The sequence below is a fragment of the Pseudocercospora fijiensis genome, assembly GCF_000340215.1.
Source record: "Pseudocercospora fijiensis CIRAD86 unplaced genomic scaffold MYCFIscaffold_9, whole genome shotgun sequence".
Classification (NCBI taxonomy): Eukaryota; Fungi; Ascomycota; class Dothideomycetes; order Mycosphaerellales; family Mycosphaerellaceae; genus Pseudocercospora; species Pseudocercospora fijiensis.
Genome location: NW_006921540.1, coordinates 1,427,565 through 1,451,688, shown reverse-complemented (window position 1 = coordinate 1,451,688; position 24,124 = coordinate 1,427,565). Strand labels below are relative to the sequence as shown.

The 24,124-nt window shown below is 41.9% G+C and overlaps 2 protein-coding genes across 2 annotated transcripts; both read left to right on the top strand.

Annotated features, from left to right (window-relative positions):
- Positions 1–7,554: 7,554 nt before the first annotated feature.
- On the top strand, positions 7,555–8,247 carry MYCFIDRAFT_205058 (uncharacterized protein). The gene has a single exon (XM_007932646.1). The coding sequence runs from the start codon at positions 7,579–7,581 to the stop codon at positions 7,915–7,917; it is 339 nt and encodes a 112-aa protein (XP_007930837.1). The 5' UTR covers positions 7,555–7,578; the 3' UTR covers positions 7,918–8,247.
- A 552-nt stretch (positions 8,248–8,799) lies between these two features.
- On the top strand, positions 8,800–9,804 carry MYCFIDRAFT_120848 (uncharacterized protein; the record flags this gene model as incomplete). Its single annotated transcript, XM_007932645.1, has 2 exons — positions 8,800–9,486; positions 9,604–9,804. Coding segments are annotated over 2 exons (888 nt in total), but the record flags the coding sequence as incomplete, so codon positions are not given.
- Positions 9,805–24,124: the final 14,320 nt, after the last annotated feature.

Sequence of the window (24,124 nt, the reverse complement as noted above, 5' to 3'; positions counted from 1 at the left end):
TCTTATTATACCGTAGGCTATAATTATAAATTGCTGTTAGGAGACCTTTACTGTTTTCCCTATCTTAGTTGTCTATTCTTTTTGTATTTCTAGCTTCTTTTTGTCCTACTCTTATACTATAAATAGCTTGATTACCCCTTTTCCTTCGTTCCTAGCCCTAATTACCTCTTTAACTGCAATTCTTTCTATAATCTCTTTCCCTATAAGTCCTTAGATTTCCTTTTGCTCTTGTAGGTCCGTAATATAGACTCTAACTACTGTCCTTAGGGGTTTTAGCGCCTCCTAACTAGCTACTGCTGCCTAGGTGCGGTAGTTTAGGCTTGTTTCCTATTGTTTCTTCGTAATCTTTACTGCGACTGTATTAGCTACCTTTGTAATTACGTAGCTTGCCTAGTTATAGATTGCTTTCAGTCCTCTAAGGAGTTCTGAGATTATTATCCTATATACCCTCTTAGGGGTTCTTCTATCTTCCGCCTTTAGTACCTCCTCTGCCCTAGTATATAGTGCTTTCCATTCGTCCTCCCTTCCTTCTTAACTGTCTTCCCTTCGTTTCTGATTGTTCGCTACTATTTTTTCCCTTCTAAGGATTACGGCTCTTATATAGGTCCGGTAATATAGGCGTATATCGCCGCTGTGCCTAGGAAATTAGATTCGCCTATCCGTAGTATATATAAAGGAAGGGGGTTTCCTAGAAAATAGTACCGAAAAACAAGAAGGCTTTAGGTAGATAGAAGAAGGCTAAAAGGAATAGGCGGACGAAGACTATCGCGAAAAAAAGTTATTCTTCTATTAAAAAAAAGGGTAAAAGGTAGGACTTAATAATAAAGAAGCGGCGCTTTAAACTAGGTACTATTGCCCTTCGCTAGATCCGGCTATTCTAAGACAAAAGAGGGACTAAGCTTTAAATCCCTAAGACTCCCTTCTAGCGACTCGTCCGAGAAATTATATTAAATTTTTAGTCTAGTATACGATTTACGGCTAAGGCGATTAGTAATCTTTAAGAAGCTACGGAGGTATTTCTTATAACCGAGTTTAAGCACCTAAACCTCCTTACTATCTATACGAAGCGGGTTACTCTTTAATATAAAGATATACAGCTTCTAGCTAGAATTCGGCGTCGGTTTATAGCGGATTAGTTAGAATTTGTATTTAGTTGTTAGATTAACCTAGGAGGAGGCCTATTTTCGTATCCCTTTACTAGCTATAGGTACCGGCTGTATTTCTCATTTTATCTCCGCGCTATACCTAAATCTAAGGTACGAAGTAGAAACCTAGCGACCTATATTTACTCGGCTATTATAGAGACGAGCTATATTTAGACTAGTTTCTTTATATTTTATAACCTAGTAGGTAGTAAGCGAAAGGGTAATAGAACGTTTATAATACGTCTCTATTTAGACCTGAAATACAAAGGTCCTAAGGAGCCCTAGTATCCTAACTATAAGGAGATTCTTTAGTATTAGCACTTTAATCCTCTATACTACGAGGTAGATTGTAAGCCTACGAGCGAGAAACTTTAATAAGAGATTCCCTATAATACGTAGCGCCATTATATAGCGATAGATACGTACTAAGTCCGTAGCTACGTTCTCTAGGAATTCTTAAGGTCCTTTAGGTCGATACTATCCGCTAACTTAACAAATTCTCGGATATACTCCTTTAGGTCGTTATCCTTAGTACGTCTCGTTAAATAGAGGGCCTCGAGCTACGCGCGACTACCTATAATACGACGGCTATCGCGTTCCCGATACTCTCTTAGTAAGGCCTACTTAAAGGTCTCCTAGTCGGTATTAGACTTATTGTCCTTTTCTAGGTAGCTAACTAGGGTTCTAAGGGTTCGGTAAAGCTTAGTAATATTAGTCCTTATAAAGGACTAGATCTTATACTACTCTAACTCCCTATTAAGCTTCTACTCGATTAAGGCGTCCTTAAAGCGTTCTATATATACTATAGCGTTCTACCCTTCGAACTAGGGGTTTCTACCGCTTCCTAGCTCTAGTAGGCGGCGCCTATTCTAATAGAGAAGCTTAGTTTGCTTCTTAATTATGTTTATAATAACATTATAGAGTACTTCTAGCGTAAAAGGCCTTATAGCCTACCCTAGGTTAACTATACGTTATAATAACGCGGTCGTCGCCTAATTTCCCTCGTTAATAGAATTAGAGGGGTTATTAGCGTTAGAGGATTCTACTAATTCGTAATACTCGTCTTTACTGGGAAAATAGTTAAAATAAAAGGCTATATAAAATTGTTTTTAGTTTAGTTTAGTAGGTTTGTTCCGACGTTGCTATAAGAAGGAGAAAGTAGTACTCTAGGCTATTTTCCCCTAATAATACCCCTAGGGTAGTATTAGGATTTAGCCTCCTAGTAGTCGCCTAGGCACTACTAGAAGCTTATTTTAGTAAATTTTAATAAAAAGCCGCTCGGAGGAAGGAACTATAACCTCTATTTACTCCTAGATCCTAGAGACTAGCTCTCTTACTAACTATTATTATCTGCTTTAGCTAGGCGGGGGGGGGGGGGCTATCTTTTCCTAGTAGAAGGCTAAGTACTATCTAAGCGAGGCTACGAATCGGGGAGAAATCTACCTATTTAATAGGGACTCTCTAGTTATCTAACCTACTATCTAGAAATTGCTATCTATCGATAGTCTTAGTAGGACCTAGTAAGGTTAATAGGTAATTAGTCTATCTCCCCTTTAGGCTACTAGTCCGCGTTACTATCTTATAACCGGGCCGGTAGGTAATAGCTTATCTCGAGTAAGCGGTACTAAATAGGTCTTTAACCTAGAGCCGAGTCCTTAGAAACTAGCTATAGTCGTAGACTAGGCCCTAAGCTATAATAGCCCTAAGGGTATATAGCTCTTCGGGGTTAAAGAGATGCCCTTATTAAGAGGTTCTTTACTTGTTATAATAGCCCCTTTAAGATACTTCTATATCGTCTATATCGTAGGCTCTTATCGTACTCTCGCTTCGGTTACAGCTATTCGTACCCTAAGACTACCTTTAATATATCTATACCTATTAGATATAAAGAGATAGCCCTACCTTCGGCTCTAATAAAGGACGGAAACTAATACTACTACTACTACTACTACTACTACTAGTAGTAGTAGTAATAGTATAGGTTACTAAGGGTAATATAACCTATAATAATATAGGCAGCTATGTTTAGCAAGATAGGATAACAAATATATCGCTTAGGCTAGTAACTAGAGCCCTATAATATAGGCACTATAGGAGTGTAATATAAATTATATACTATACGAGGTTAAAAATCTGTCTATACTATAGAAGGAGGCCTCTTTTATAGGCTTAATGCCTAGCCTATAGGTATAGGGCTAGTTACTAGCTAATACTATTATAGCTAAGAATTGCGTAGTAGATAAGGAAGATAATATACCTAAGGAGGGTAAGAATAAGTACTTCCTCTAAAAAACAGAGGCTAGTAAAGCTAAGCTTAAGGCTATCGGTAGTCGGATTAGCTAGCGCTAGTAGTAGTAGTAGTAGTAGTAGTAGTAGTAGTAGTAGTAGTAGTAGTAGTAGTAGTAGTAGTAGTAGTAGTAGTAGTAGTAGTAGTAGTAGTAGTAGTAGTAGTAGTAGTAGTAGTAGTAGTAGTAGTAGTAGTAGTAGTAGTAGTAGTAGTAGTAGTAGTAGTAGGGATATATATAGAAAAGAAAAAGAAGCTAAAAAAGGATAAAATACTAATACTATAGGGATCTAAGACTAAAGTAAACTTAAAGATTAATAGTAGATACGAGCCTAAGTAAAGGCTAAGAACTAGTAGGAACGGCGCGGTAGAGAAAGCGGTTTTAGAGTAAAAGCGCGCTACTTAGATAGTAACGGCGAAGCGGTAGGGAACTAGTATCTAGAGAAAAGTAAGCCTACTAGTAATATATAGAAACCCCGATAGAATCAATAGTATCTACCTTCGCGTTACTTCTAAAAGCTTAAGTCTATATTAGCTTTAAAGACTAAGATAAAGAAAGGAAACTATAGAAGATTTCCTAATTCTATCTAAAAGAAGAGAGAGGATAGTGATAATATAGGGGACTATACTCTAGGTAGAAGATACTAGCCTTAGCCCCTTAGGTATTCGACCTATACGATTATAACCTACTACTTAGTACCTAGCGTATTATATAAAATAAGTAGTATTCTAGTAGATAGTTTTCTCTTTTTATCGAGCCTATTAAGTCTTATAACTAGCTTCTATATACGCGTTACTTACTTATAATAACTTTACTAAGTTTACTCTACGATTATAGGGATTTTAACTATATATAAAATTATACTTTTTCGGTAGGCTATATATAAAACTTAATATAGTCGTATCTTCTAGTTATATAGGAATATCTAGCTTATCTAGGTATATAAAGTCGTAGACTACGAGTCTAATTATTAAAGTTACGAGATTATCTAAGTATATTATAACTATAGATATAACTATATACTTTGCTAGCGCTAATTCCTATATAATCTCCTAGTAGGCGCCGGTTATACTCGTTTAGACGCGTATATAAAGAGCGCCTATACGAAGAAGTAATAGTAAAGTCTATAGCTACTATATACTTAGATAAGGCTATTAATATAATATTTAGACTCGCTGTTTATATAGATATCTAAATAGAACTGGAACTTACTATGGCATCGAGTTTTACGTGTAGCCCACCAAAAAAGTGCGATTTTACGAATAGTTGAAATCCCCAAGCTAGGCGAGGGGTGAAGTGTGACTGACGAAACCCCGGATAGGTACACATGCACCTGGGTATACACTTCACACCACGAGCAGCTCCGCCAATTCTACCTACTGCTGTTGACAAAACTTGCATCTTTCATTCTCCACCCCATTGACCCGACATCGCAGCCACAGTCAACCGCTTGCCAGACATTATTGTCATTTGGTTGAGCATAATCGATTGAGCGCATTCATACGCTCTCACACCACGCACCCTCCGCATCATCAGTTCAACACAGCTCCGCCGCAGCCTGTGTCAGTGATACGATTGAGCACCGAGCACCATCCACCACCCGAGCCCTTTGCGGCGGTGCGCATCGCCCCTCTTCGCCCTTGTGAGCGCCAGAGCCGGCGGTGGTTGTATCATACGCACGTACTGCACATTATTGCGCACACAACGTCTTGAGCTGAAGAGCGGCATTTTCGCGAACAAGCGCACACGCCTACGCCTGAGCGACACGCCCGGCCGCAGGCGCCGTCGCGGTGATGGCAGTCCGGTCGTACACAATTGAGCAGCTGAAAGCGCTGCAGCACAGTCCGCTCGTTGCGAAGCCGGAGAATCTCCCTGCGATCGAGCAATGGATAGAGTATGTGTACATGGAGCAGGACGGCGTGAGGGAAAAGCTAAGGATCCCGCACAGTGAGACTGCTCAGAGCAATCAGCAAAATCGACAGCAACTTGCCGATACCACCACACGCAATGCCGCCAGACAACAGCGCCAGGTCTTGGCGGGTGGACCAGGCGGTGACAGCAGTCCTATGGGTAGCTTCAGCACGGGACGACCGACATTGGGCGTCAGGAAGGAGACACAGCGCGGCCAGAATGGCGGTGAGTACATTAGCGCCGCATTGCAGGCCATGAGCTAACATTTGGCCAAGACGACATCGCACTTGGCCCTCCGCGAACCATGTTTCCCTCCAGCCGCCACCTCTCCAAGCTTGCAGACGCGCATGACAAAACGACTGCGGGAGACACAAGCGCCGGCGATGAGCCGGAGTCTGCGCGCAGTCGCTTCTTTTCTGATCGCCAGCTCAACCGTCGAAGCATGAATGAGAAGGATGGGAATGACATCCGTGGGAGTTGGTCCCTCAGGAAAGAGCGCGGTGATGACGGCGAAGAGCGCGGCTTTGGCAGACACGGCAAGGATCATGACAACGAGCGGCGAAACGGATACGGTGAAAGACATGACCCGCGCTGGACGAGGGACGACAGACGCCAGAATGGCGACAGAGAGCGACCCGCAGGTGGCTGGCGCGACCGGGAGGCAGCGCGGCGGCAACGTGAAGAGCACAACGAGAAAGAGCCCGAGTGGTTCAGCCAGGATGATCCGCTAGTCAAGCAGGACCAAGAGCTGGATTTCGGCGTGGCTAGAAATGCAGATGAGTTCCAGAAGTGGAAGGAGAGCATGAAGAAGGGAAAGGTATGTCACTCGGCCTCGTCATCTGATCCATACTGACGCATTGCAACAGACCGACGCCGAGCCCGAGCCTCATGTGGAAGAAACGCCACCGCCGCCTGCACCTGAGCCGAAATCGCAGGCCGTTCCACTCAAGCTCGAAATTGACAACAGCATCTTCGCCGCATGGGGAAGTGGAGCATCGACAACGACGCCCGGCTCGAGTGCACCATCGACTGGCACCGTTGCGCCTAAACATCCACCTGGCAAGTCTGGGAAGACGAGTCGATTCGCATCCATGTTCAAACCAGTCGAGCCAGAACCCTCGCCTGCGCCAATCGAAAAGCCCAAACCAGAACCTACCAATGGAACTGTGACGACCACCGCCGAGGACCATGAAGGATTCAATAAGATGTTGCAGATGCTCAACCAGAGCAAGCTCACCCAAGCTCCACAGCCGTCTCCAGCAGCTGATCCAGAGCCGTCATCGCCGCCACCACTGCTGAAGTCCATGACTTCGAATGGCACAATCGGCAAATCCAAGAGCAGATTTGCAAACGTGTTTGCCCAGAAGAGCCCAGATCGTATGCAATCACCACAGCAAAGCGGTGGCTCGATTGGTCCTGACAGCATGTTCGATGGCTCAAACAGAGGTCCGAGTGAAGAGCCATTGCAGCACCAGCTGTTCGGCTCACGTTTGCCAGAACGACTGCCAGTTGAGCTTCCCGCTTCGCGCAGTCAAGTGCATGACCTGCAGAGGTCGCCAGACCACAGCGGCATACCATTCAATGCTCTGCGTGAACAACAGCCACGCCCTGGATCTGGACGTGTTGATGCGGCACACATCTTCGATCCGCCTTCTCGCGGCGCACCATCTCCTGACATCATGGTACAGAACGTTCTTGCACAGCATCAGAGAAGGCAGCACGGCACGAGTATGGAGAGTCAACAATTGCTCAACCTCCTTAGGAACAAGGGTGGCGCTAGCTCACAGCCCCAATCGGGCCAGGCCCAACCAAATGCCGGCACGGACGCCTTGCAATTGCAGCGCCTCCTTGAGCATCAGCATCAGAATCTCCCGAGTGAGCCTCATCAACCTAAGCCAAGAGTGCCAACTCAAGCGCCCGGTCTTTTCGAGGAGCAACTCATGAGGAACTACCCACAGGACCCCCCACGGCAAGCAAATGTGCCGGAGATGACGAATATGCACGAGCGAGCCATGCAAGATACCCGTCGTCCCATGCAGAAGCGTGCTCCCCCTGGGTTTTTCAACGAAGATCTATTCATCCAACAGCAACAGCAGCAGCAGCAGAGACAAGCACAGCAGCATGCCCAGCTCCAGCGCATGCATTCTGAGTCCATGCTACAACAGGCACATCAACATCTACAACAACACCAGCAACAGCCGCCTCGTCGCATGAGCGGTCACCCAACCCTCCCACAGATGCAGATTCCTGGAAGTCAGTCTCACCAGGCTCAGTTCCAGCAAGCGGCAGGCGACTTTCCACACCAACTCACCTCACCAATTAGCAGCGGCGGACCGCCTCCTGGCTTTCAGCAGATGCCACGCCATCCACCCGGCTTCCACAATCTCAATGCTTTCAGTCAGGGACAGAGAGATGGACCGCCGCCGGGTTTCGGCGGCATGACATCGCCTACAAACGGGCCTCCTGGATTTTTCCAACAGCCACCGCCTGGCTTCGCAGCTGCACAGCAAATGAGAGGACCTGGCGATCAGAGAGGATACGAGGGTTTTCCACCAGGCATCATGCCGCGGAGATAAGATCCTGTCAGGACGGACGCACTGCGTGGAATTTTTGCAGACATATTAAACGGGGGAACAGCGAGTGATTGACAATGCGAGCCCCAAATATCATGGAAATCGAGAAGCCGTTTTCGAGGGTTCGAGTTTGCGGTGTTGATGGTTGCGAAGATTGCGTGGTTCGGCAGGAAGGGGAGAAGATCGTTGACGCGCAGACTCGCGAGCGAAGCATCGTCTTAGAGGAATGAGCAAACTTCACTGTCATTTTAGGGTGTTGTGGCACTTGTAAATTGGGAGCGACGGCGTAAGGAGTCTTGCACATATTCATTCATGAAGCTTGTCCAGGAGGCGCGGACAATGCCATGATCTCTGTCCAGTGCACTGGTCCGACGCGCTGGGTTGTGTAAAACAGGCGTCGATGGAGGATTCTTGGGTGGAGTTGCGAGGGTGGGCGCATAAAGGTAGCAAGCAAGCAAGCGAGACCTTGTGCGGAAGCTGCCGAGGAGGCGCTTTCGTGCTGCCACATTACCTTAACTTCTCTCCGTCCATCTTGAGCCAGTCTGCCTGCTTGAACGTCGGCTGTCGGCCGTCGGCCAGCAAAAGCGAAAATGCACAGAAATGGAATTTACGATGAGTGTGTACAGGCAGGCATGGGCATAGCTGAAGAGCACGGTTGAGCGCTGGATACATTGTCCTTGCTGGCTCAGGATGAGTCACTTGATATACCTCCCTGCCACAATGAGGCACGATGAGTCGACGCCTGAGGTTTGTAGACATATACATGCACTCGTCGGCGACGATCGGAGTTACCCTGGTGCAAGGAAGTCAAGTCACTCGCCCTAACAGAGTAGAGTCTAGGCAATGCTCAACACTACATCTGCAAGCACAACAACTGCTGCCGCGCAATTTCTGTGCAGCACGTGCGGCATCAGCTTTCCACGTCAGCACGACAGACGAGAGCACATGCGCGCAGACTGGCACGTCTACAACCTCAAGCGCAAAGTCGCAGAGCTTCCTCCCATCTCTTCGCGAGTATACGACAGCGTCGTGCAGCCCGCGGAGGTGCATTCAACTGCTCCGGAATGCACGCCGTCTGATCACGAACATGAGGATAGCAGCAATGAAGGCGATCTTGAGCAAGACGAGATGGCAGCGACCACTGACTGCCTTTTCTGCTTGACAGCCTCGAGCTCAATGAAAGACAATCTGGACCACATGTCTGCCTGCCATGCATTTACCATCCCGCACTTGCAACATCTCGAAACTGATCTGGGAACTTTCCTAGCATATTTGGCCTTGGTCATCTGTCATTTCCATGCATGCCTCTACTGCGGTCAGGAGAAGCATTCTGCCGAAGCTGTGAGAAGGCATATGCTTACCAAAGGACACTGCATGCTGAACCTGTCGCCCGACTCGGATTTCTTGGACTTCTGGAATTCTGGAGATGACGAGAACCTGGGCACATCCCAAAGATTATCTGATCAAGAGCTTCGCTTACAGTCTGGCGCTATGGTCTTCAGCAAGCATGCGAAACAAAATAGGATTCGGCCTGGTCGACGAAGCCTTCTAGAAAACAGTAGTCGGCGCAGAGTCAAGGAATACGAGCGGAAAGACAATACTCAGGAAGCGGAGACGACGGGCCACAGCTCAGATGTAATGGATCCATTTACGACACAAGAACTTGCTAGGTCTGCTCATCTTGAACAGGCAGATCGCCAGGTGCCCAGCAGTTCATTTCGAGCACTCGCCCAGCGAGACCAGATGGGTGTCATTGGCTTGTCTGATTCGCAGATACGCACTCTGATCAGCGCAGAAAGAACGGCCATGTCGGCCGAGTTTCGATCTCGGGACAAGGCGCAATGGACACGAGACAGGTTAGGAAACAAGACGAAACAGAAGTATTTCAAGGCATGTACAATATGTCCATCCGGGCTGTTTGTGGATCCCGTTAGGCGCTGACTGCCGAACACAGCCAGATGTGCCAGGACGAAAGAATGGATGATTGTTTGCAATAGTCATTACAAGTATCTGTCAGATCTAGGAAGCATGAAGTCCGAAACATTCATCGGTCGATTTTGACACCCCTTCACAAATACACGCAACAAAACGGTCCTCTCACCGTTGACAGTAGATCTTCCATAGGTCCTGCAGGTCCTGCAGCATTCCTGAAATCGACCAGATCATCCAGGATTCCATTACAGTTGGAAGTGTGTCCTGGAAAGTTTGTGTCCCAGCAATATCAATAGGCTTCTCAGTAAACTCTCACCCATACGGCTTCAGCCTTCTGTATCTGCCAAATCCACCTGGTCGTAGCACGCACAGCGCAGTGGATTGCTTACGTAATACTGTATTGCCGGCGGTTTCAATTAGCTTCGTTAATTTCCTCAATTCCGTCTATTCTATAGTCTAAAATATAGTATAAAAATTCTTTATATACTAAGAAGCTATATAATAGTTATATAACTAAGCTAACGCGTTATATACCCCCTTACCTTAGATAAAAGAGGTATACCTTCTATTTTAGGCAAGGTAGCTAATACTTTATTATATAAAAACAAAGGAAAATTAATCTTTCTAACTTCTTATATAGTACTTTATTAGAATAATAAAAAAGATTAGTTTAAATCTATACTATATATAAGAGAGTCTTATTTTATACCCCGAGTATCCCGAAGAATATCGCTATATAATCTAGACTATAGAAAACCCCCGAGGAGGTCTATATACCTTTATATACGGCCCCTATTACTAGGAACTATTTTCTTCCTATCTAGTTAAAGTACGGACTAATAACTAGAGCCTTATTCGAGAACTCGTATTATACGGTCTAATTCTAAATTAAGTCCTTTATATTATACTATTAGTTATTATAGCAATCGTATAGGTAGCGTCTAATTAATTAGGTAAAGGATTAAGTAAATATATATTAGTTAAATAGGTTTAACGAGTTAGGATGGGTAAATTAAACTAAGGACGCTACTCTTAGCTATAACTACTATACTATTATTACTAGTACTAATACAATCGCCGTAGACTTATTACTAGTTAATAGAAGTAAGGCTCGGAGTAATAATATAGGTATATTAGAGAGTATATAAAAGGCATATAATCGGCTAAGTAAAGCTAGGGTCTTAGTACCTTAGGCAGGGCTTAGCGCCTAGCGCTAGCCTAACTTCCTAACCTTCCTCTCCCTCCTTTATAGATCTTATCGAATACTATACGCTTTTAACTATACTATCTACCTGCTTATCTAAGCTATATTATATAGTATTCGATCTATCTTTTAAGGGCTATAGCTAGATAGTTAATCGATTTAGTAATATGGCTTAAAATTCGTACTAAAAAAAGACCTATACGCTAAGAAACTACTAATTTAACCGCGCTAATTACTAGCTTAGGCCTTCTATACGGCCTATTTAACTAAGTTAATCGTACTATTATACAGATATACTAATCTCGCTATATCCGCGTTACTAGGAGACCTATTATCGACTAAATAATACGTATTAGCAAAATAGAAGATAATAACAATATTTTAAATAAGGGCTATACTATAGGCTAACGAGTTAGCTATGTAATATTTAGACTACCTAACCTTAGGGGCCTAGGGACCTGTTTACGTAGTAGACTCTAGGACCCTATATAAGAGAAGGAAGTCCGTAATAACTTCGCGGCTATCTAACGCCTTACGGCCGAACCTAGTACTCGGAACTCCTATAATAGAGGAACTAGTCCTAAGGAAGAATACTAAACTTAAGGACTATACTATATTTAATAGCTCTAGTAGGAAGTAGTATAGTAACTATATCCGTAACTATAAGCTTAACTAGCGCAATATACTAAAAGCGCTATTAAACGACTACGCCTTAGTCGTCTACGCTATATAATATATCGATAGCGACCCTAAGAGAGCCTAGGATAACTACTTTAATTCCCTAGAAGACCTGTCTAAGATCGACTAGTAAACCTATAAGAACACTATAATAAACACGCTTAGTAACCCCTATCTAAGACAATAGCGTACTTAAGAATAATTCCTCTATACTAGATAGAGATCTAATAAAACGGCTCGAGCCTTCTAAACCTAATTAAGGGCTATTAAGGACAGCCTACCACCCAAATCTAATTTAGTATAGATTTCAGAAGTACGGCCTAAATTTAGATAGGAGCTTGCCCTTAAATTAGACCGCCGCCGTATATTTAAATAATACTATAGTCGTCTCGAATTTATAGTCGAGGTTAACCTAGCTAAATAGGCTATATAGGCCTAGAAACGACTGGAATCGAAGATCCGACTAAATAGTAATAGTAACCGTAGTAGCCGCGGAAGAGGTAGCTACTAAGGCAGAGCTAATAAGTAATAAGGTAGGAATCTCCTAGCCTAGGATTGCTATAGATAGTTATTCGACTACCGGCTACTATTACTAGCTATAATAGTAACTAGGTTATATTTACTAAGCTCGCGGTTGCCTTAATAATAGCTATTTACGTTGCTAGGTCGTAGTTACTATTACTAGGTCGTAGTTGCTATTACTAGGGCGTATTTACTATTACTAGGGCGTATTTGCTATTACTAGGGCGTAGTTACTATAGTTATAAAAGCTTACCTATGTAACGTTACGTAGGTAGCAATAATTAGGGCTCCGCGACATTCTTATATCTTTTAACTTCTTCTTCCTCTATACCTATATCTATAATAACTACTATACGCTACGCCCCCCCCCCCCCCCTCTCTCTTAAAATAGTAAAAGAGAAGCGCGCCGCGCGCTAAATAGAAGATAGAACTAAAGACCCCGAGTTTGTTTTACCTAAGTATTTAAGAAAAAAGCGTAAGACTAAAGAGAAGTACTCTACGAAGTAGAGTTCTATACGAGACTACGAGAGAAAGGAGAAAATAATAAGGATAAAAGATTAAAGAAAAAGAAAAGAAAGGCGGGAAATGAGGTATTCTATTAATAGCTAGCGCCTATAGAAAAAAAAGGTTAGAATACAAAGATAACCTGAAAGAAGGCTTAGAAGAGGAAGGAATTACGTCTAGGTTTTAAGCGTAACTTTCTACTAGCGTAAGTTAATATAGCCGGTAGCTATAGCCGGTATTTCTTTCTTTAAAACGGTAACTAATAGTATTTAGACCTAATAACGCTACCTCTTAATACGATTAATAGTAACGGAGATATTTAGCTAGCCGAGAACAATAGTGCTAGAGTTTAGAATACTACGAAAGAGCTTAATACTACGAATAAAGGGACTAAAAGAAATAAGGAGATACTATACGTCGATCTAGTAATAGATATAGTGTTAGCGCCTAGCGCTATAGACGATAAGCGATAGGAGTAGACCGAGTATAGTTAAAGAAACGAGGTACTGCTAGTAAAGGGCTAAGGTACAAGTCCTATTAATCGAGAAAATTATCGTTAAAGCTACTTTAAAAAGCTAGCGAGGATTAGAATCGAGACTAGTCGTCTTTATATCCTCGATATAGAGTAGAAATTTCTTTATTAGTATTAGAGCGATATCTTTACGTCTATAAAGGCAAAGTAGGTTACGATTAATATAATAGGGACTAGGTATCTAGGGCCGGCGGAGGAGTTACTAAACATAAGAGGGGTATAAGTAAGTATTCTATAGCCGGTATATATAGCCGGCGTTCGTAGCCGGTAGATACTAATAGTTAAATAGAAAGCGATTTCCGCGGATAGAGTACTAATACTATATAAAATCTTTACTTAGGTAGAGAGGGCTTATATTCGGAATCTAAGCTACTAGTAGGATAGTTTCGCGTTAGAATTCTCTTAATCTCTATATAAGGCTCCGAAGGATTACCTATTTCCGGCGATACGGCTTTATCTTAACTACTTCGTAGGTATCTAACGAAGCTCGGGCGCTCTTTAAGGTCTTTACTAAGAAGCGGAAGGAGTTCGAGGACTAGGATTAGTTAATAGAGCTATTAGTTAGTATTAGGTTTCGTAGTTAGACTTAGCCTAAGCAATTACTTATCGAGTATCTTATACCGAAAGAGGATAGATTAAAACTAAAAATAAGCTTAGATTCGTTAGGTATAGTAGCTCGATTCCGTTAGTAGGAGAGAGCCGCCGTATAGAAGGCAAAATCTAGGTAGTTAGGATAGCTAGGGTAGCTAGGAAAAGAATTCTAGTAGTTAGGCTAGCTAGGGTAGCTAGGAAGTAAAAAAAAGATAGCTAGCTAGTTACTACCTAGCTATTCCTAACGATACGATACTATAAAAGAAAGGGTGTTTCCCTATAGCTACTAGTATATATCTACTACTCCTAACCTTACTATATAAAACGGTAAAATATACTAACCGAGATTATATTAAAATATACAGACCGAGATTATATATATCCTAGACGCTATACTAGGAAGGGTAACGACGAGACGATAGTTAAAATAGTCTAGTATACTAGCTAGATTACGACAACGTCGAGACAAGGCTATATACTCGCCTTCGAGCCTATTAAGTACTAGACGACGATTAGGGCTAGATTTATCCTCTTCGAATCCTAGTAGTAGGAATTCGCTATAGGGTACTAGTACCTAGTTATTACCTTTACGGAGTCTAAGTAGAAGGTTATTTAGAGATATAAGAACATTAAGTATTAACCTAGATACCTTCGAAAGGGCTAGCTAGGTATATCTTTAGAAATCCGAGTATACTAAGCAGTTTAATTAATAGGTCTATAAGATATAGTTACCTTTATACTTATGTTTAAAGAAGTATAAACTACGGAAGTACTCGATATAATAGGGTAGTATAGGCGGGACGAGTAGGTCGTAGGTAGAGGTATATATATATAGGGAACTATATACTATAGGCCTAGTATTTAATGTCTCTTAGGTAACTGCGAGGGGTCGGCGTAGCATTGTGTATGTATATGTGTATATTAAAGGATTGTAAATATTAAAGAGAAGAGAATAATCGTAGAGAGAACTATATTATAGCTAGATAAGATATATTCCTTATATCTATCCTTCTATATATTGTCGTAGCTATCTCTCTCTCTATATCGCATCTATATATATTAAAGGAAAAGGAAAGATACAAAAGTATATACCTATACTAAGCTAGGTTTCCCTACTATATTTTCCCTCCCGGACTAAGAAGTCTACCCTTAGACTAACGCTTCCTTACCTCCCGGACTAAGAAACCTTAAATATATAAAGAAACTAAATTAACTATCCTACGAAGGTATCCTAGCTAGCGAGCTGCTATAGGCCTATTACTTATTTCTTCCTACTACGAGCCGTTAGCCTACTATAGTTTCCTCTACGACCCTAACTACTATAATTGCCGCTACGCCCTTACTAGTTAAACTAGTCGATAAGAGCCTAGGTCCGCGTCGCCTTAGCCTATATATCCTAACGAGTTTTTCGCTTATTCGGATTAGCTATAGGGTTTATAGGCTGTTTTAACGAGAGTAGCTAAGGGGGCTGCCTCTTAGAAGTACTAAGCTATTAGGGGTTAACGTTCGGGAGTACTCTACTAGGAGTAGAGACCTTCGAAGCGTAGGTAGTAGGCTTCGCTAAGGGAGCGCTAGATTACCGCTAATTAGGAGGAAGGTCCGCCTTACTAGGCTCCTACTAGTATATAAGTCCCTAGCCTCCCTAGTTAAACTCCTCCCTAGAGTTAGGCGTAGGCTAGTATTTATAGAAGTTATCCTAGTTTAGGCGTATATACCGATCCTCGCTATTGTTTAGGATATAGCTCTAATCTTTTAAAGACTATATAAGAGCCTTAAAGAATAATTTCTCTTCGAATCGCTCCTACTCGAGCCGAATAACCTTACTTATTATTTTAGAGTATACCGACGCTATATCCTTGCGATACTACTTTAAATAGTTCTTAAGTATATAAGAAGAGCCTTCTTAATTAAGGTTACGAAAGAGTCTTCGGATATACTACTATACTATAGTATCGTTCTACTTTAACTAACCGACGAGGGCTTCCGAGATTAGGTTATTATTACGTAGGCGTACTATAGCCGGGAACGCGTATAGAGAGGCACTATACTTAGTTATAAGACTAGAAGGAGAGATAGAGCTAGGAAGAAGATATCGATAGGTAGCGGCGAGTTCCTAGAATGTACCTCTAGCTTCGTAATCGAGCTTTCTAGTTACTTAGTCGTATCGATAGAACTAGGGGAGTATAGTTATTCTCTTAGTATTCTTTAGTAATGCCTAAGCGCCGTATAGAAGATAGGGAAGGGTTAATCGTATACTAAGGGCACCGACCGGGTACTACTCCTAGCCTATATTTCGATACTTGCCTTTTAACTCGTTCTTAATAAAGCTATTAAGGGTATTTTCTATCTTAGTATTTAGGCAATATATGTTATAGTTAATAGAGAGAATATAACCTTAAGGAGCGTACGTAGGGCCCTTCTCCTAGCGAAGGATTTCAAGTTCCTTATACTACTTACTAAAGACTTCTAGTTAGTAGATCCTAGCGAAGACCTTCGTAGTAGTCTCTACCGTTTTAGGAAGGAAGGATACTAAACCTTAAACTTAGTTTATAGTAATGCCTTCTTAGAGATCGAGAGAGTATTAGTTAATATAGGCAAACTCGGTCGATCTACCGTTACTAGGTTAAGTTATCTTAGCGTAGTACGGGGAGGAGATTAGGTTAAGAGCGTAGTTAGGGCGGGTAAGGCCGTAGAGGAGCTAGTAGACGGGGTCTCCTCGGTAGATCTACTAGAACCTAGAATAGAAAGCGATTCGAAGCTAACCCTTATTCGAAACTCCGTTAACCTTACGCTAGTACTATAAATACATTGTAGCCTCTAGCTTAAACTAGTTAGATAGGAATATCTTTCTAAAAGGTAGAGAGGCCGCGGCGACTTCGACTTTCTTATTATCGTACTAACTAAAGATAGCCGCTCTATATAGCTCGGTAGAGCCCTTATCGCTCGTAATACTATCTAAGGTAATAGTACTATCTCTTACCTAGGCGTCCTAGCTAGCCTTAGTTATTACTCCTATACGGGAAAAGGCCTTACGAATCTTAGTAGCGATCGCTAGGGTAACGCGTTCGATAGTTATAGGGCTATATATCTTACTCTCGTAGCTATAGGCCTTAGGGAAGAAACGATATAGTCTAAGGTAGTTACTAGGGATAGGAGGGCGGCGAGCTTTCCGAAACTAGTCTAGTCGCTTAGTCCGAAGGCAGAGAAGGTCGTTACGGTACTTATATCTAGGGCTACTTAAGGTTTCTATTATCTAATCCCGACTAATCTTTCCTCGGAACCTAACTACTATTCTAATTAGGTAGCGGGTATAAGTATAGTAAGGCGGGTAAGGGGCAGTTATAATAAGGGTAATTGCTCTCCCCTACGTAGTATTATTAGATTTACTATCGTACTGTATTAACGTACTACGGTCGGCTTTAGAAAATCTATTATAGCTATAGTTAGCTAAGTTGTTTCTAATTTAAGTATCTTTATCGTAGGTTAGCTCCTTATAGTATATAGTGCCTCCCTACTTAGATCCTAAGGTATCGAGGTCGTCTATTAGGTTCTCTTCGAGGGGTACGGTAAGATCTCTACTCGGTTTATTAAGTCTATTCGATCTACGGGTTCTACCTAGAGGGGGGATAGGCGTAGTAGTCTAAATTCGACAAGTAGGCGGAGCCCCTAGAGTAAGGCTATTATTACTGCTCCTACTACTAGTTCGATTAGGTAGTAAAGTAGAATTTTCGACTAGGAGATAAGAGCGAGTTATATTACGTTATAGAGGCGTGTTTTATCGAGAGCCGATAGGCTAAGTAGAGCGAGCGGGTAATAGCTACTAGTTATTCGACCTAGTTAGAGGGTCGCCGGCTAGGTTATATATAACTAGTAATCTAATAGGTATACTAATTCGCTCGTATATACCTATATAGGACCGAGGGACATTAAGTCCTAGGGTCCTAGACGCAGTACCTTTAACGTAGCTACCTAGCGGTCTAGGAAAAGGGCGCCTATCGGAAGTAATAGCAATTATAGGAGGGCCCTCGTATTAGCTAATTCGAATACTAATAGCCTTAAGTTTTGACTTACTAGCCTCTATCTTCTAGGGGAAGAACTCGTTCTTACCCTCCTTATAAGTATTATCTTCCTTATCTACTACGTAGTCCTTAGCGGTAATAGTAACAGTATTAATATCTGCCCGTCCCTATCTTGCTCTAAGTATTCGACGGTATAAGTAATTACTTAGGATACGAAGAACTAGCTAAAATTCGGTAACCTAGCTAACGTCCTTAAAGTTTGCTTAGTTATTAAGTTTTCTATCCTTCTATAGCCTAAAGACTCGAGCTATCTCTTTTATAGTATTATCTCGGATATTATAGAGGTCTAGGTAATTCCTAAAGAACGTAGGGCTATTAGCAATATCGTTCTTACGGCGATCTTCCGTAGCTTTCCCGCGAGTAGCGGCGGCTTATAGAGTAGCAAATTCGTTACCTATATACCGCTCGAGGGCCTATACTATAGTCGATCCTTAGGTACGAAGAATATCTCCTATTTCTTTTAGTAGCCCTTTAAAGAGCGCCTCCTTAAGCCGATAATAGGTTAGCTTAGTACCTTTAATAAAGTTATTAATTTTCCCTAGGTTGTCGTAGATTATATCTACTTTAGTTTCGCGGGATAGGTTAGCGGATTAAAGATACTATACCTATTCGAGCGGGGTATTATAATTGCTTAGTCGCTAGTCGGAAGAAAGGTAGGAAATGCCGCTATAGGCTACGCTCGTAATAAGGTCTCGACTAGAGGCTTCTACTATTACGCTCTTACGAGACGGTAGGGGGTTTACGTATCGGATCGCGTAGAGGAGGTAGGGTTTCGCTAGTCTTTAATAGCTAATTAAGGAGGGTAGTATTTACTATAAGCGCCTATTGCTTTATCGAGAGAAGGGCGGTATTAGTGTATTTATTTGTATAGAAGTTTAGGTACGAGAAGGGTCGCCTTTTTATTATAGTAGTAGCGCGGTTACATAGGAAGGGACGGGAGGCACCTACCTTATACGCGGGTTTATATATAAATACGAAAGTAAACCCGAAAGTAAGGTATATATCTTAAAGGAGGTAGAGGGTATGTGGCAGGCAGCGGTAACATTTCTAAAGGCCTAGGTAATTCGCGTAGTAACGAGATTCGAGGGCGTAAGGCTAGAGTACTTAGATCTAGGGAGTTAATTATTTTATAATATACTAACCCCTCTGTTCTAACCCCTACTGTATTAAGGTATAGCTATAAGGGGCTTCTCTAGGTAGTATAGGGTGTCGGTAGTAGCTACAATGTGTTCTAGCTAGCTAGCTACTATAGGCGGGAGCTCCTAGGATTCCTAGAAATTCCGACATATCGGCCGATATAGGCTATTAAAATAATATAAAGGAAAGGCTTTTAAATAAAGGAAATCTTCGAAAGGAAGTAAGGTTCTTCCAGATTTACTCTATAGAGTAGACTTCGGCTTATAGAGCTAGGCGCGACGTAGAGCTTCTAGTAGGCCTATTTTCGCCGAGTTAAAATTATTTACTCGCTCCGCGGATAGGCTAGTACTTAGACTACCCCGAGGAGTAGGTCTAGGGATATTATTAAGGACGGGGGCTCCTTACTAAAGCCCCTACCCTCGACGGTAGTAGCACAAAAGAAAAAAGAAGTAACGATAAGGCTCTAGTAGTAGTACTCTATCCGGCTACTAATATATAAAGAGACAATCGATCTTAGTATACGTCGATAATCCGTTTAAATACGCGAATAAGGGTAATAGCGAGTAAAGAAATTAATATAAGGCAAGTAAATATAGGCAAATAGTAGGACAAACGCGAGTAGTTATAGGCGAGTGCAACTCTAGTTAGTAGTTTAGCAGGCCTACTAAGGTAGTAGTAGCCTCGATTCGTTATATTCTACGGCCTACTCCGCTTCTAAGGGTTCGTCGCAAGCTCCGGGGTTTAATTCTAGGCCCTTAGAGCTAGCGGTATAGTAGAGTTCCTTCTATTCGATCTAGGTAAGCCGAAGCCTATCTCGTATCCTTATTAAGGACAACCTATATTCGTTGTCTCCCTAGTTCGTAACGTTGTCTATAGCCTCCTAGGCGAGAAACCTAATACCTCGTCGCCTATATAGGTTAGTAGATACTAGGGCAGTAAGGCTAGTTTCTACGAAGGCCTTAAAGAGATATAGGTTGTGTTCGAATTTTAATATATTTATTTCGTCGTAGACCTAGACCCTCTACGTTACCTACTAGCTAGGGTCTCGCTATAGTACTAGCCGAAAACTAGGGTTCTAGGTAAGCCTCGGAAGAGCGCTAACGTAGTAGGCTTGTTCGTATAGGTCCTATCTTCTATATAGAATCGCTATCTAGCCGAACCTATAGTACTAAGCTAAAGGCTAGGTTACCTCTCCCTAGGTAAATAGGGTAGGGTAATTAAAAGCTAGAAAACTATTAGGCTCGGTCGAGCTATTAAAGAAGAGACAGTTATTTAAATAGTCCTCGATAAGGGGTACGCTAAGAAGATCCTACGTTAGGTTATTAATCTAAGAGATAGAATTAACTTTAGGGTCGACTTAGTATATAGCTATAGTATAGGCTTTAAAGGCTCGCCTTTGCTCCTCTCTAGGAAGGGATATAATAGTATAGACGTCTATATCCCTTTCTTTACCGGAACTAGTATTAGACTAGCTATCGCCCCTAGATATAGAGGACTTAGACTAGCTATCTCTATCTACCTCGACTTCTTTATCTATAGGTTCGTTATTCGTTATATTAGCGTTTTTACCCGAGAGCCGATTAGGTCGGAAAGGAGGTACCTTCTTTAATCGATCGCGTAGAAAGGTAATAGCTAAATTAGCCCTATTAAGTTTAGTAAGGTAGTATAAGGTCCTAGAGGCAGTAATTCCTATAATACGAAAGGGGCCCTTCTATCGAAAGGCAAGCTTACTAGACCTCGAGTGCTCGATCTCGTTCCTAGTAATAAGTATAAGGGAGCTAATTTCGAGGGAAGCGTTTAATACCGCTCCTTTCTCGTCGTACTAGCGAGTATTTTCCTCGTAGGTCCTTTTTAGCTAGAGGGCCGCCTCTTCGTTATCGTTAGGTATATATACTAGTTGCTAAGCACGGTATATAAGTAACGAGGTAGTATTACGAATAGTATCCTAGTTGACTATTTAGAAGGTTCGGTAGGTACTTTCGATAGGAAGTATAATATCGGCGCCTCTATATATAATCTCCGTAGGCGTTTTACTAGTTATTCGTCGGTATATTGTTCGGTTAGCCTATAGGATAGGTAGGAGGTGCTTTCTCTAGCCCTTTATAGTGCTATTTATTAGTTTAGAAAGGGCAGCTAGGATAGGCTAGTTTCTAACTTCGATTTAACTATTTGCCTTCGAGTAGTATAGGGAAATCCGTACTCGGTACGTAGCTATTCGTTTAAGCAATTCCTTAGTGTCTTTCCGATTCTTAGATCTATTATTTATAACGAATTCGTCCGGGTAGCTATATCGATAGTAGACCTCCTTATATAGGAACTTAGCTATTTAGTTCGTAGTAACCGATTTGCCCGAGTAGTTAAATATCCTCCTCTTAACCTAGCCGCTAACAACCTCGCGCGCTAAGGCAATAGACCCCTTATTGTCGATATAAAGTATATCGGCAACCTAGCGACAGCTAACAACCCGAATATAGATAGGGTAAAGCGTTCTAGCAATCCTATATCCCTCTCGTATCCGGTATATACGATAGGACCGAACCTATATAGCGATCTAGGACTATATACTATACTAGAAGTACCTTCTTAAGGCTAGATAGTATACTGCCTCCCGGCCCTTATAGCCGTAATCCTTATAAAGTAATTAGATTATCTCCTCTCTAGCCTTCTCGCTATTAATTACTCGTTAAAAGGGACAATTCGGGTAGCGCTAGTAGAATAGGGGCCGATCCTTAATAATATATTTCTAGGTAGTACGTCGAACTCTTCGAGCTTTACTACGAGAGATGCCTTATAGAAAACAAAGGGTAGATTTAAAGTATCCGATAAGAAGCGATTCTCGAGACTAATATTCGTCCTTGTTAAGGAAGCTAGACTTAGCTAGGGGATCGATAGGCTCGGTTTAGACTATACTATAAAAGAAGTCGTTATTTATTATATTATCGTCGTCGATTTAGTTATCTCGCTCGGCGATATCCTCTATAGTAGGATTACGACGGGATAGTCTATTAGCGGTAGAGTACTTCCGTCTAAGGATATATTTAACCTCGAAATTAAACAATTAGATCTAGGCTACCTAGCGAGCTATAGCCGAGTTAGGGAGATCCGAGGCTAGCTTATTAAGTTAGTAGATAAGGGTAGTAGTATCGATTTCGATTCGAAAGTACTACCTAACGAGATACTTCTTAAACTTACTTAGTAGTTTAAGTATAGTAAGGTATTATCGTTTACTAGCGTTATATCGGGCCTTACTTTCGGTCTAAAGACCGCTTTCGTACCGAATAGGGTAACGCTTCTTTATATTATCCCTTTTGTACTAGTTTAGGCTACTACTATATCCGGACCCGCTCGTATTAGAGAGAAGGATAATTAATCTAGTACCCTTAGTATAATCGATTAAGATAAGAGTAGGGGTAGTAGTTAGTATAGCTTTTAAAGTATCTATAGCGACTTGCTAATCCGGTCCCTAAGAAAATTCGATATTAGCCTTTAGGAGGTAGAAGAGTAGCCTAGCTATTATTACGAAGCCCTCGATCTAGATATCGTAGTAGATACAAACCCTAAGAAAAGCCCGTACGCTAGAGTAGTTCTTAGATACTAGCTATACGACGATCTTTGCTACTTTCTCTATATTAGGGTATCTTCTAGAGATCTTAACGACGTAGCCGATACATTTTAGCTTTTTATAGAGGAACTAAGATTTCAGGCCTAAAATAGTATATCTAGTACGCTCGATATCTATAAGAACACTATCTATCTATTAAATATGCTTAGTAACGGACCTTCTTAAGCTAGGTTCAACCTCTTTATTATTATATCGGGTTTTCGGACTCTTAATACTAATATCGTCGATAAAAGGCTTCGTATAGTAGGAAATATAATTAAAAAGGATCCTTATAACTACTCGGACAAACTAGGCAACGGAGTTTGTTGCCCTCTACGGAAGGGTAGTTATCCGTATAAGGCTAAGCGGGGTATTAAAGGCAGTTATATCTCGATCGGCCTCGTAAAGTAGGACTTAGTCGTACCTAGAGAAGAAATCGATTAGGAAGGAGATAGTATAGTTAGTAAAATCCTCGGTAAAGCTATTAGTATTAGGAGGAAGGTTTCTATTCTGTATTATATAGCGGTTTAGCTCTATAGTAGCGTTAATTAGGCGATACTTTTTAGTTCCTTTCTTTTAAACTAAGAACTAGGGGTTTCGGTATACTCCTTTACTAACTTTAAGTACTCTATTCGTAATCCGCTCTCGGATTATTTCTTCTATAATGTTTACTAACCTAGGCTAGAGGCGAAAAGTTAGTTTTCTCTAGGGCTTATAAGGAATTATTCGGATTTGCTAAGAAGGTACTACGTCCGCGTCGACTCTTCTAATTTCCGTAGAGCTCTAGGTAAGGGCTTTCTCCCTATTATAAAGTATCTCGTAGAACAGATCTAGTTCCTTAGGAAGAAGTTCTATTCTAATAAGAAGCTTTGCTTTCCTTTCCTTAGTAAGACGCGAGCCCCGTAGTATATCTAAGAACTTCTTAATTAAGTATTTCTAGTTATATAGCCTAGTTCTAGGCGGAAGTAACGCTTCTCGAGCAAGCCGTTTCTTTTTCTAGTAAGGGTTACTACCGGTCGTTACGCTTTCGGTTATTATAGTACTAGCCTCTATAGGTCTTACTTTATCTACCTACTTCTTATATATTCTATAAACCCCGACCGTACGGCACCTACTAGCCTCCGAATCTTCCTTAAGCATTTTCTTAATAGATAGTAGCTAGGTAGAGTGTTAGGGCCAAAGGGGTTATATATAATTAGTATATAACCGGGCTCGAGTAAAGCTAGGGTCTTAGTGCCTTAGGCAGGGCTTGGCACTTAGTAATAGGCCAACTTGCCTACCTTCCTCCCTCTCCTCCTAGTTCCTTATCGAATACTACTTGTACCTACTACTACCCTATCTACCTACTAATATACCCTTCTTATATAGTATTCGATCTACCCTTTAAGGGCAGTAGCTAGATAGTTCTTATTTCAAGCTTTTAGCGGTAT

Coding starts and splice junctions, on each gene's coding strand:
- MYCFIDRAFT_205058 (XM_007932646.1), top strand. CDS start 7,579: ATGCAGATTCCTGGAAGTCAGTCTCACCAGGCTCAGTTCCAGCAAGCG.